Source organism: Primulina tabacum, chromosome 11, assembly GCF_025594145.1.
Source record: "Primulina tabacum isolate GXHZ01 chromosome 11, ASM2559414v2, whole genome shotgun sequence".
In the NCBI taxonomy this organism is placed as follows: Eukaryota; Viridiplantae; Streptophyta; class Magnoliopsida; order Lamiales; family Gesneriaceae; genus Primulina; species Primulina tabacum.
In genome coordinates, this window is record NC_134560.1 from 36,969,372 (window position 1) to 36,983,306 (window position 13,935).

Sequence of the window (13,935 nt, forward strand, 5' to 3'; positions counted from 1 at the left end):
CATCATCCCGTAAAATTTCAGGAGTATTTTTTTAAAAAAATACAATCATTTCAAAGTAAATAAAAATAATTATCTGAAAATATATATTTGTATAATAAATAACCACCTTGATTTTCCAAACTAAAAACTAATATTAAAAATATTAAAATAAGTCCAATTCAAATTTATACAATATTATTTTTATTTATTATAAAAAATATTGTAAATTAGTTTTTTTTTTAAATTTATGTAATTTAGAAAAAAATAAATTAATTTAATTGTGGGCCCCAACGCCTCAAAGTCCCCGACCTTGAATTTCCTATAAAACGCCGCTTTGCCTCTCATGCATTTCTCGCTCATTTCACAAATTCTCCTTCATAAGATACGGAGGCTGAAACCCTAGCATTCCGTTAGGTTTCCGTCCATTTATCCTCTCCAATCTCTCCCCTCTTTCGAGTTCTTTGCTCTCCGATCATAAACCTGTATGTTGGGATTCGCTCACGGGATCTAGAATTGTCGCCGATCCGTTTCTAGCATCCGCTTATGTATATCGTGCTCTGAAATTCTCTTCTTCTGAGGGGTAGGCGTGGGGATATCGGGCTCTTGTAGGCGTGCGAGTGGCTTCCGTTTTGTTGTGACCCAGATCCATTTTTGCTTCTTTTGAGGGGGTAGCCGGGGCTCCGGCCTCGGCGGGTGTCAAAGCCCCCACCTTTACAACATCGGCCAATTTTACATTCTTTGATTCTTTTTCTTTCTATTCCAACGAAAAGAACCCGTAGATCCGGGAAGAGATGCCTACCCTTACTTGTTTCGCAGACGTCGGCGATGCTCCTCCGTACGCTGTCACCACTGTACCTGCACCTCCACCTTCAAACACCTCTGCCGACGCCAGTGCTGTTTCCGTTGCCGCTTGGTCATCTGCCCACTCGGCGTTGCTTTACCGGGTTGATGGATGGGGTGCTCCTTACTTTACCGTTAACGCTAACGGAAATGTTTCCGTTCGCCCTCACGGCGTCAACACCCTGGACCACCAAGAAATCGATCTTCTCAAGGTAGTGAAGAAGGCTTCTGACCCGAAAAATTCAGGCGGGCTCGGACTTCAGCTGCCTCTTGTTGTTCGCTTCCCGGATGTACTGAAAAATCGCCTCGAGTCCCTGCATGATTCTTTCAATCTTGCTATTCAATCGCAAGGGTACGAGGCTCACTACCAGGGTGTGTATCCTGTCAAATGCAATCAGGATAAGTTAGTGGTCGAAGATATCGTGAAATTCGGGTCTGGTTTCCGGTTCGGGCTGGAAGCTGGCTCCAAACCGGAGCTTCTATTGGCCATGAGTTGTCTCTGTAACGGAAGTCCTGAGGCCCTTTTGGTATGCAATGGATTCAAGGATGTGGAATACATATCTCTTGCCCTTGTTGCAAGAAAGCTACATTTGAACACTGTCATTGTTCTTGAACAAGAGGAAGAGCTTGATTTAGTGATTGATGCCAGCAGGAAACTCGGTGTTCGGCCCGTTGTTGGAGTCCGTGCTAAGCTCCGTACCAAGCATTCGGGTCATTTCGGTTCTACCTCAGGTGAGAAAGGAAAATTCGGTCTGACAACAACCCAAATCCTTCGCGTCGTCAAGAAACTGCAGCAGCATGAGATGCTGGATTGTATGCAGCTGCTGCATTTCCATATCGGATCACAGATCCCTTCTACTTCTTTGCTTGCTGATGGGGTTCGCGAGGCTGCTCAGATTTACTGTGAATTGGTTCGCCTTGGTGCTTGCATGAAAGTCATTGATATAGGAGGAGGCTTAGGAATCGATTATGATGGCTCCAACTCTCAAGATTCTGATATTTCTGTTAGCTACAGCCTCCAAGAATATGCCTCAGCTGTTGTTCAAGCTGTTCGATCCGTGTCCAATCAGAAAGGCGTTAAACATCCTGTAATTTGCAGTGAAAGCGGCCGTGCAATTGTTTCTCACCACTCCATTTTAGTTTTTGAAGCAGTTTCATCAAGTTCCCGTGATTCTCCTCGAATATCTTCTCTGGGTCTTCAGCACCTCGTGCCGAAGCTGGCTGATGAGGCTCTTACTGATTACAAGAATCTATCAACTGCCGTGGTTCGTGGCGAGTATGATACCTGTTTGCTTTATGCGGAGCAGCTGAAACAGAGGTGTGTTGAGCAGTTCAAAGAAGGGTCTTTGGAGATGGAACAGCTTGCTGCAGTCGATGGCCTTTGCGAATTGGTATCGAAATCAATCGGGGTTTCTGATCCCGTCCAAGTTTACAATGTGAACCTCTCGATTTTCACCTCGATCCCGGATTTCTGGGGCATTGGCCAGTTGTTTCCAATCATTCCCATCCACAGGCTCAATGAGAGGCCCGAAGTGAGGGGAATTTTATCTGATTTAACATGCGACAGTGATGGAAAAATCGATCAATTCATAGGAGGCGAGTCCAGTTTGCTTCTCCATGAATTGGATGGAAACGGCAGTTTAAATGGTAACGGTGGGGCTTACTACTTGGGGATGTTCTTGGGCGGGGCATACGAGGAAGCACTTGGTGGAGTTCACAACCTATTTGGTGGCCCGAGCATGGTGCGTGTCTCGCAGAGTGATGGCCCTCATAGCTTCGCGGTGACGCGTGCTGTGCCTGGTCCATCGTGCGGAGACATTCTTCGGATGATGCAGCATGAGCCCAAGATCATGTTCGAGACCCTCAGGCACCGTGCTGAGGAATTCGACTATAGCAATAGCCTGGCAATCGCCAATGGCCTTGCTTGCTCTTTCGATAACATGCCTTATCTTTCGGCAACATCCTCTTGCAGCCTTACCGCAGCGAATTCAGGTAATAACAGCTACTATTACCTAATGGACGAGAATTTTACTACAGCTGCTGCTGCTGCCGCAGACTCGGTTACTTCTGAGGACGAACAGTGGTCTTATTGTGTTGCTTGAGTCGATTATGTTCCCCAATGGTTCTAAGTTCTTATGGTTAAGGTGTCTTTTTTCGATCATTTTGGTTCCCGTTCGGGTTCATCTTTGTTGGGTATTGTTAGTTGTTTCTTGTTTTTATGGTGTCCATCCTCCATTTCGCTTGATGCGAAATTCAGTCTTTCTTCTTGTAATCCTTACCGGATTCTATATTATGAACTCTTTTTAATAAGATTCTTGTTTTTTTTTGGTGTTTCTTATTGTATATATATGTATCACTAATATGAATTGTGGTTTGTTTGAAGTCATGGTTGATTGGAATTCAATCAAGGATGGCTCTGGGTGGCCATTTTTGAGGTGAATATCAATATAAATTTGAGTATGTCTTTTGTGAGACGGTCTCACGAATCTTTCAGGTCAACCCTATCGATATTCATAATAAAAAGTAGTACTCTTCGAATAAAAAGTAATACTCTTTCATGGATGATCCAAATAAGATATCAGTCTCATAAAATACGATCCGTGAAACCGTCTCATACAAGTTTTTACCAGTACATTTTAGTGGATTGGATTCACCACCCTTTAAAGTTCAAATCAAACTTTAAGACTGTCGGGTCCATTACACATATCTTTGCCCTTGTTTTCCAGACAGGGAAGGATCGATCTCAGGTGATAGCGAAATCAATGTAATAAAAAAAAACCAGACATAAAGATAAATTCGTTTTGAAAGTATTTTTTCACCTCTCTCCGTGTAATTATTTTTTTGAACTAAATTTACTTTATTATGTTACAAATCATCCAATCTAATAATTTTATAATTCTAAAATATTTTTCTAATAATTATAAAATGAGTTTTTTTTATAGTTTTCATTAAACTAAAGGTTATTTTGTGTTTAAATATTAAAATAAAATTATAATAATTTTGTTGTTCGGAGAAAATTCTTTATTCTGAGTTAAGAAATAAATTATGTTTTTATTAGTCTGTGACTTGAGAATTCTGTATCCATTGGGATTTTACGATGACACCCAGCTGTATAATGGACAGGTAAAAATTGAAAAAAGTACCAAGTATGGAAAATATTTCTATATACTGTTTTGTTTTATATTTTGATTTGAGCATCAGAAAAGTTTTCCAGCCACCTTCAATGTTTTTGCTTTTAAATAAATTTTATGTTTGGTAATTATTTGTATATTAATTTGTTCGATTGAGAATGCAAGATCTTGTTTGTAGAATATAGCTTAATATATTTTTATTTATTTTTAAAAAGTTGAAGCACATAAGAATCCTTTATAGACAGAAGATCATGTTTTTAGAGGATGGTTACATTTATAGATTGTGAAAAAGTGGGGAAAAAATTCAAATGTGAAACTAATGAATGACATCGTACGATTACATAGAGTTCCAGTTAGCATACTTTCAGACAGAGATCCTAGGTTTGCATCTCGTTTTTGGAAGAGCTTTCAACAAGCTATGAGGACTAAAGTTACTCTTAGTACGACATATCACCCTCACACTGATGGCCAAATTGATAGGACAATACAAACTCTTGAGGACATGCTGATAGCATGGGCTCTAGACTTCAGTGATAATTGAAGTGAACATATGTCATTAATCGAGTTCGCATACAATAATAGTTATCACAACAGTGTTGAAATGTCACCATACGAAGTACCGTATGGACAAAAGTGTCGATCACCACTATATTGGGATGAAGTAGGAGAAAAGACCATCGTTGGACCCGAGCTGATCCAAGAGACATTGAATAAAGTTATTATGATCAAGGAGAAAATACACCTGTGTGGGGGGCCCCAAAGTACACCCAGTTCGCATTAGTGGTCCGGGCACCGCTGCCGCCGCCCCCGCCGCCGCCCCCAAAAAAATTATTGTTAAAATCAAAACCAAAATTGTAGGTACCATATAAATATATTATTTTTTAATATATTTATATGGTACCTACAATTTTGGTTTTGATTTTAACAATAATTTTTTTGGGGGCGGTGGGGGCGGCGGCGGCGGTGCCCGGACCACTCATGCGAACTGGGTGTACTTTGGAGCCCCCCACACAGGTGTATTCTAAAAACTGCACATGATCGACAGAAAAGCTGGGCTGACCTGAAAAGAAAACCTGTGGAATTTGAAGTGGGCGAAAAAACATATGTGAAAGTGTCATCCATGAAGGGTGTGATGCGGTTTAATAAGGCTGGAAAAATGAATCCCAGATATGTTGGACCTTTTGAAATTATAGAGAAAGTGGGAACACTTGCTTATAGATTAGCACTTTCACCCGACATGTCAAGAATTCACAATGTTTTTCACGTTTCACAACTAAGAAGATACGTTCGAGATCCAAGTCATATTCTAGAAGCGGGACCACTAATAATTGAAGGAAACCTGAATGAGGAAGATCCAATCCGAATTGCGGATAACAAAGATCAAGAACTGAGGCGACGAACTATTCCATATGTCAAAGTACAATGGTCCAATCACACCGAAAAAGAAGCTACTTGGGAGTTGGAAGAAAAGATACGAGAACAATACCTTTATCTCTTTGAAGATCAGGTATAGCCAAGTTTCGAGGACGAAACTCCTCATAAGGTGGGAAGGATGTGAAGACCCAAGAATTAGCTGCACAAAACATGAAATGCATAATTCAACCAAGCCTTTAAATTCCATTCAAACCATGAATTAAATCTCATTCAAACCATGGATTCAAAGCTGAAATTTGAACAGCCCATAATAGCCATTTTAATGGTGTTTAAGGCCATTAAGGAGGCCATAAATATGGCTGTAATGGCCTTGAATGGCAGCCTATTCACCTCCCCTCCATGAGCCTATAAATACTCTGCATGATGACACAAAACATCCACAAACATTCTGAAAGTTTCAGCAGAAAGTTAGCTATATTTTCGAGCTCCCTAGTTGCTATTCTCAAGCATCGGTTCACCTCCGTCTTACCCACATTTTGTCCCAAAGTCGAGTTAAAGTTGCTGCTTAAAGTGCTGCCACTATCCGAAATCTTCTAGCAACTTGTTTTGGTTTGCAACAACCAAGTCTTGTACGAGTTCAAGCGGATTTCTTCCCACAAGTTCCTCAGGTTTTTCATCCAAAGAAGAGAAAAGTAAGTGGGTTTTTGCCATACTTTTATTTACACTTGCATTTCATAAGTGTACTAATTGATATATATATTGACATACTTGTTTTTCGTAAGTGTGTCCACATTTACTTAAAAATAAATTATGTATGCTCTTGAAATTCGATCGTTATGTTATATTCGTTTATATTTATTATGAAAATCATTGACCAATTTGTTGTTGATATTAGTTATAATTTTGAAAACATGTTTGAAATATTTGAAATGTACTGTAATGATTCGAATTAGAAATGGCAAGGAAATTCCGATATTTGATATGTTTTGTTTAAGGCCCTGATGCGGTGGGATATAATAACCGTTCTTTTGGTCTCTCTCCTTAGAGGAGTAACATATACGAGACTGATCAGTAAACAATGAAAAGAAGATGATTTTCAGTGCTATGTTTGTATCTTGTTCATATTCGATTCAACATGCTTATGATTGAGATTATGATAATGTATTCGTATAATTATAACATTGATATTTGTTATGCACGATCGACCCTCATTTACTGAGTATTTCCCAAATACTCACTCCTTATATTCTCACCCCAGATAAGAACAAAGAACAAATCGAAGATAAAGAACAAAAATACTTTTGGGGATGGTGATGAAGCCCAATCCAATTCAGGATTAGTCTTGTTATTCCGTCTTTAGTTATATTATCATGTTTTATGCTTTCGCATTTCGTTTTAATCGCATTGTAAAGACGATTATTGATTTATGTAATAGACTGGATTTTGGCTATTTAAGGTACTACGTGACTTGTTGTTATACGATTTTAAATTGTTAAACGACGCCGATGACACGTCTCGGTTTCGGAGCGTGACATGAACTAAACCGAGCAAAAGTAAAAACAAAATTCGGTTTAAAACTTAAATGAAAAGTGAAAATTCATTTTTTAAAAATTACAAACTCTCAACTTTGTCCAATGTGCATCTAAGAATTAAAGATGAATATTTATGAATATATAAGAAGTCCACATTTTTTTCCGTGGACATCTATCAATACAGACTATCTTGCACTTCGCAAAATATTAAACGTCCAAGTTAATTCATTTAGTTATACAAAAAATGCAAAATTTTTGGCAAAAATTTGTGTGAGACGGTATCACGGGTCGTATTTTGTGAGACGGATCTCTTATTTGGGTCATCAATGAAAAATATTACTTTTTAAGCTAAGAATATTACTTTTTATTGTGGATATCAGTAGGGTTGACCCGTCTCACAAATAAAAATTCGTGAGACCGTCACCTACTCAAATTTTACCAATCTTCCTCTTTTTAATGCATAGAAGAATAAATCGAGGACACAAGTATACTCTATATACAAATCAAATCCTTCAAATTTTGTAAACTGAGTTCATCATACATCATCGGTATCTCAAGGACATGAGTTTGATTAACGATTTCGGGCACACATGCCGGAAGAATTAAAGAGAAGAAAATAATAGAAAACGATCACAAAAAAATTTTGTATCAAGATGGGAGCTCCAAGATAAAAGAACAAAGAATCATCAGTGTGCTAAACAGATTTCCACATTCTTCATCTTTTTCTCAAGACATGATATGATGGCTCTAAGAGCGTCTGTAACATAAGGGTATTTGAAAGGAAAACCCAATTCATTTGCCTTCTTCCGAACCGCCTTTTGTCCTTCAAGAACCTGCAATTAGCCACCTGGAATGTGACACGTAGAGAGTTTGAATGGTGAGACCACTTATACTCAGAACCAGTGCATGAAGATCAATGTAAGAATTAAAAGGACTAGATGATCTTACTCACCACACAAGCACCTTCTCCAAGAACAGCTATAAGTGCAATGTCGGGTACAGGAAGCCACGAGGGTCTGTCCCAGGACAGATCCCAGCACGCCACACATCTCTGAAAGGCGAACTGGATTTGGCGCCGTGCAGTTTATAATACCTAGTATTTGAGACTGTAAAATGTTTTATCCAAGACAAGCAAAATGGCACAATAAGAAATCTACAGGAACGATTAACATTGCATTTGCAATTCAAACAAATGCAATTTTAATAAAATTTCACCTCTGTAAAAAGGGTTGGATAGTGCTTCATATATTATATTTACCATATCATCCACATGAATCCAGGAAAAAACCTGCTTGAATAAACTAAAATAAGTTCTGTCTGATATTCAAACAGGTATGGAGAAATTATCCATTCCAAAATTGTTCTGCAAAATATATACAACGTGACAGTTCAACAGCACCCTTGATTTCCAGAGCCCAGAGGTCGACCAGCAAACATCATAAAAAGAGGTACCATTTTAGCTGCAGAGAGTCAAAAGAGTCAAGATGGTATTATTAACTGCTTTGAAACGAGAATTTAAGAATGAAATATAAAGGGTTGGGATCTGCTTCAACCCCGTCACTTGGAAAGTTTTTTCTTTTAACAAAAGGTCTCAAGGATGATAGATTGTACCCAAAGCACCACCCTCTTTCCCCAGTACAATGCCGGTTCTTGTCTGCACTGGTCTAACATCTTTATGAACTCTCAGAGCAGCAGCTTCCCATTCTCTACAAACCTGAGTAACCATAAAAAAAAATTCAACATAGATGATATCTGCAGATGACATGCAATACTTGACATGCAGAAACGAAAAAATAATTTTTCGATTTAGAAGTAGTTGAAACATCCGACTCCAAAATGATGTCCCCATAAATAAATGTTAATATGATTTACCTCCGCCAGGTAGTCGTTTCCTGATGGACTTTGCTCATCAAATACACGTGTTTCACTAGAGCCTGATTTGAGCAATCAGGTAGAAAATTACAGTAAGCGCTTTATACACAACTAACGAACTTTACACATATTCCTGAAGAAATTATTGACAGGCACGGGTGAACATAGCATAAGGGCGAAGAGGGGGAGTAGGGAGTAGGGAAGATAACCTCCTCTTAAATTCTCTAAATTCGCCCCTGAATTGCGTTGAATCTGCCAGCCCACTCCAAAATCAGAAGGAGCCTGTAATTACATTGCTTGACCAGAATAATATCAGTTCTTGATCACATGTAACTTCAGTAGGAAAAAATGACTCCTACAAATTGTCTATTATGAAATAAAAATGCAGCAAAAATTAATTTTGACACACGTACCATAGAATCCAACGGCATATGAACTGATCAAAACATTGGGACTTAATTCATCAGGTGAATCGTTTATTAACTCTACGACCTGTATAGTTCAATGTGTTCCAGATATTAGCACATAGAAGAAGATTAATATCATCGCTTCAACACCATATAATTTGGAACTTGAGGAAGAAATTTGAAAAGGGGCGCCTGTGGAAAACCTTTGTAGTGACTTTAACCCTACTGTTCTTGATATCTTTCTTGATCTGAAAACATCGCATTTCAAGATTATTTCAAATATGAACATACAGGGCTTACCTCAAAGCATCACACTCTTTAAAATTTAAAGATATAATTACATGAAAAGATATAATAAATCTCAATAAATTTTGCAATGTACCTCAGGAGACCATCTATTACTTACAGGCGTCCCAGCCAAATTTACGACTGCTGTTGAACCCTGAATGTAGTTTTCCACTCTTGCTCCTCTGTTATTTCAATTGTTGGAAAATCCTTGACTGCAACATGTAAAGAAATTTCTAATAGAAAAGAGAGAGAACTTTGAGTTTGTATCAGCAAGAAGAGAAAGAACTCGGAATAGAAAAAATGGAAGGAAGAAAGGAAAGAAAGAAATAATATATTCGACATTTGTATCAAGAAAGTATTATTGATTGAAAGCAACAAGTACATAAAGTGTCATGAAAAGGGGGAAGATTTGAAGAACAGATGTTCTTCAAGTTGGGTGAGATAATTGATTCTCTGTTTTGAGAAGTCTCCATTTTACTTGGTTGCAGACTCAGAGATAAAAGAAAATTTGTTCTTTACCTCATTATACCAAGAATGAACGGAAAAAAAACTCGGAATAGAAATTGTTTATTTAGAGAAGTCTCCATTTTTACATTCTCCTCCTCATTTTCTCCCGAGGAGAGTTTTTTCTAGAAAAGAAAAAAAAGCACATATGTCCGGGTATTACGACCAATTTTTAATCTTCACCTCACATAAATGAGTCATCTGAATATAAAGATAGATAGGAAAATTCATTAAATTACTGGTTAATTACCTTCTTACCAGGGAAACTTGACAGCTCCTTTTGCCTAGTTCTTGTCAAGACCCGCAGACGATGATTATCTAATAAACAGATACGACAGAACACTAAATCCATACAAGTATGATGTGCTAGCTGTGCGAAGAAATGCAATCATCATGCGTAACAAATTAATTTACATTAGATAAAATTTCAAGGTATCACACACATAGATATGTTTTTAAAAACATATATTCAGTTATCAGTTCAATTTCCAATTTCTTGGGAGTATAGGATAAGCATTTGTCAAGTTTAGTGTTGTTTTCCAGCTCAGAGATCATGGTGAAAACGGATAAGAAGTGAATATACCTGCATGCAATCTCTGCACCAATCTTTTACCTATAAACCCTATGGCTCCAGTTATTGAAACAATCATCTCATTTTGCTGCCACGAAGGAGAAAAAAGAGCAAGTAAATCTGCCCAGATAATGGAAAGGAATATTGTACACAGAACTTTAAGGGCTAGAAGATACAGCACTTGATTGCTCAAATGTCAAGGCATGACTTTAGATATAATCACTCAAACAGAACTTTCTCTCAGATTTGGGATGCTAATAGTGAGTTGCATCTTTAGCACATGTATAACAACGTGCAAAGAGGCTATAATGCTAAACTTCAATGTAGAACATATGAATACATTTGTGGTAACAAATGAAGTCAAGCGCCGAAATCTCGGCTTTGGATTTGATAGGATGAACTGGAAGGAATTTGGAGAACACACGTATGAAGCAAGAGGGAGCTCACAAAATCTATTCACATCTGCAAGTATATCATTTATCAAATAATCTTCATTGAATTTCAAACTAAAACTGTAAGAAATCTAATTTCCAGCTCAGTAGAGACAATGCCACACACGAAAACAATTTGCTGCCAATTCTGCATGGCATCTATAGGACCATAATATCTCCACCTGAATATAGCTTACTAGTTTTCCTCGTAGGATAACAGTGAACACCGAAAATAAGCAGCTCAAGCATCAGTTATTCTTCTACCTTCCTCTGAATCAATATTTCAAGATTCTCAGTTAAGCAAGCTACAAACCTAGAACAACATTTATCAACAAAGGGTGTTTGTAAAGACCAACACATTTCAGATTTTAGCAAAGAAATCTCAAATCGTGTAAGTTTGAGAATCCACAATTCGGCTCAACTAAACTTCAGGGTTCCTGCAAAATGAAAATGCGCAATACAATTTGAAGGACATTACCTTCTGAGACTTCTCAGAATCATTCCCACTGCTGGAACATAAAATTCTCACTTTCTTAAACCTGCACATCTACAAAACCAAAAGGAATAAATAAGAATACCAAGGGATAATCAAATACTCAAAACTGAATGATTCACACAACAGACCAAACTTTTCCATAGATTAGAAATTAATTAACATACTGAAAATGTTCGAGGGAAGTTGACAGTGGGAGATATGGAGTTTGCCGTTGAATCTTTGCCTGTGAGACGGGTCTGTCTTACGAATCTTTATCTGTGAGACGGGTCAACCCTACCTATATTCACGATAAAAAGTAACACTCTTAGCATAAAAAGTAATACTTTTTTCATGGATAACCCAAATAAGACACAAAACAAGTTTTCGCCAATTTTGATTTAGTTAAATATAAGTCAATTTTTTTAAAAAAAATTTTGTGATAACCTTGTGAAAATAGTATTAATTGAGATTAAAGGAAAGATTTTATGTTATTGTATTATTTTACGAAATATCTAATATATGCTCTAGGAATTAACTATATAATTTTGTAAAGTAAAAATATTATGGGACTTTCACTTTATATACATGTTTTGTTTTTTTATGTAAACATTTTTAAGAAAACAATATATTTGATAAACAGCATTCCGTTCAAAATAACCATGTGATTAGAATCCATTATCTCTTAATTATATATTATGGTTGATTTAAAAAATTAAATTTTTTATGTTTAAAAAATCATAAGACGTGAGATAAAATATAAAAATCAAGAATTAAACATCACTTGATTTAAAAATATTAGAAATAAAAATTTAAGATTAACAAAATAGTTATCGATATAATGAAAATATTTTTTAATTTAATAATGTGTTTTTCTCTATTTATGGACACTGTCAAATGTTTTTACAATGTTTTTGAGTAATTAAGGATAATTAACAAACTTACAAAAAAACAATCAATAAAGGAGTACAATTGTTAAGAAAATAAAAATAAATATATTTGACATAAATCGAAGTGTAAATATAATTTCTCGTATATATAATATACGATAATAAATCAGTTATATTAACTGCATCACAAGTGAAACGACGACTAATCGAAACCCATTTTACATATCTGATAAACGTATAACATATAACAGTAGAAGCAAATAAAACTTGATTTATTTAGAAATATCTTTGTTATGAATGAAAAATAAAAGAAAACCATGCGTAATTTCCTCACGTGCATCGAAATAATCTAGGAATAAAGTTGTTAATGGGTTTATTAAGAAAACTTAAATGGACAGAGTCTGAACTGTGATTCCCAAAACCTTAGGGGTTAATAGTAAAATATCAAAGTATGAACACGAATATATCAGATTAAACCCCAGCTCTCGAAACAATTAAATAGCACTCCCATTGAACTGAGTTTTTAGGGTTTTAAGAATTTAGGGGAAACGAAGCACTGATCGATCGATCAACCAACCAACCTCGCCGCAAAATGAGCGTGATTCGATTGTGCAGCGCGGCGTCCAGGCGGATGACGGCAGCCGTGGAACATCGGGCGGCATTTTCATCCATCGCGACATCGAGTGCATCACCTACGGCGGCGCCGATCCTGTGCGGGCGTGGGGACAAGAGGACCAAGAAAGGGAAGAGATTTAAAGGATCGTACGGGAACGCGAGACCCAAAAAGGAGAAGAAAATCGAAAGGATCAAGGATAAGATCGAAGTGCCCAGGTCCACTCCATGGCCTCTTCCTTTCAAATTGATATAAACTATTTTCTTTGTTATTGTACTTGTAATCGATCCCAATTCTGAGGCTGCTTCATATCTGGGTAGAAGGAATCCATTCCTCCTCCTTCACTCTATGTTATTCGAAAGCAGTCACTGATTCTTAGTGAAATTCATTTCGTTTTCAATTTCGAATGCATCGTCATTCTGTTTAGTTTAAACATTTTGTTGTATCTACTTGATCTGTAAATTACATGAACAGATACCAGCGAAAAGCCAAAGTTTCTCGAAATCGTATCTAGATTTTAATACTTCACAGAGGCACGTTCTTAAATAGCGAAAGGTTCTAGACAGAGCGACAACGAGTTCTCAAGTCATGTCAAGAGAAAAAGAAAGATTTCAGGCTGATCTTGTGCGACATTGATTCTTGTTATATGATGGCTTACCAGCGGATGTGGATCTGAATCTTGTGGCGGCTTAAGGTTCAAAACATCAAATTTGGAACATTTTAGTTGCCATATTAATAGCAAATATATGATGATTTGTCTCTCGTGTGCCAATGTAGTTGACCTCTTCTTCTTTTAATCTTGCGGGTGGATGTTTTCTTAGATCGTTTGCAACGGATTAAAATCTCCAATGCAAAATTTGCCGATGCCTATGCATCCACCGCAAGACTTTAGAAGTAATAGCTTGCCAGCTTTAAAAAAAAAAAACAAAACAAAATTCACCCTATTTTTGTTACAAATATCTTGTACACACGCGATTAAAGTTTCACCACATGATTCAAATCAATCCGACTGCCAGATTATGTAATGACGA

At 37.1% G+C, this 13,935-nt stretch overlaps 2 protein-coding genes and 1 pseudogene across 2 annotated transcripts; 2 read left to right on the top strand and 1 right to left on the bottom strand.

The window, feature by feature from the left end:
- Positions 1 to 316: 316 nt before the first annotated feature.
- On the top strand, positions 317 to 3,145 carry LOC142518999 (arginine decarboxylase-like). Its single transcript, XM_075621874.1, has one exon. It carries the CDS (start codon positions 771 to 773, stop codon positions 2,919 to 2,921), a length of 2,151 nt encoding a protein of 716 aa, XP_075477989.1. The 5' UTR covers positions 317 to 770; the 3' UTR covers positions 2,922 to 3,145.
- Positions 3,146 to 7,723: 4,578 nt separating this feature from the next.
- LOC142519458 (epimerase family protein SDR39U1 homolog, chloroplastic-like) lies at positions 7,724 to 11,704 on the bottom strand (annotated as a pseudogene).
- A 1,073-nt stretch (positions 11,705 to 12,777) lies between these two features.
- On the top strand, positions 12,778 to 13,311 carry LOC142518971 (small ribosomal subunit protein bTHXm). The gene has a single exon (XM_075621839.1). It carries the CDS (start codon positions 12,884 to 12,886, stop codon positions 13,157 to 13,159), a length of 276 nt encoding a protein of 91 aa, XP_075477954.1. The 5' UTR covers positions 12,778 to 12,883; the 3' UTR covers positions 13,160 to 13,311.
- The last annotated feature ends 624 nt before the right edge of the window (positions 13,312 to 13,935 follow it).

Bases quoted from the DNA above. Each gene is read 5' to 3' on its own strand.
- LOC142518999 (XM_075621874.1), top strand. From the start codon at position 771: ATGCCTACCCTTACTTGTTTCGCAGACGTCGGCGATGCTCCTCCGTAC.
- LOC142518971 (XM_075621839.1), top strand. From the start codon at position 12,884: ATGAGCGTGATTCGATTGTGCAGCGCGGCGTCCAGGCGGATGACGGCA.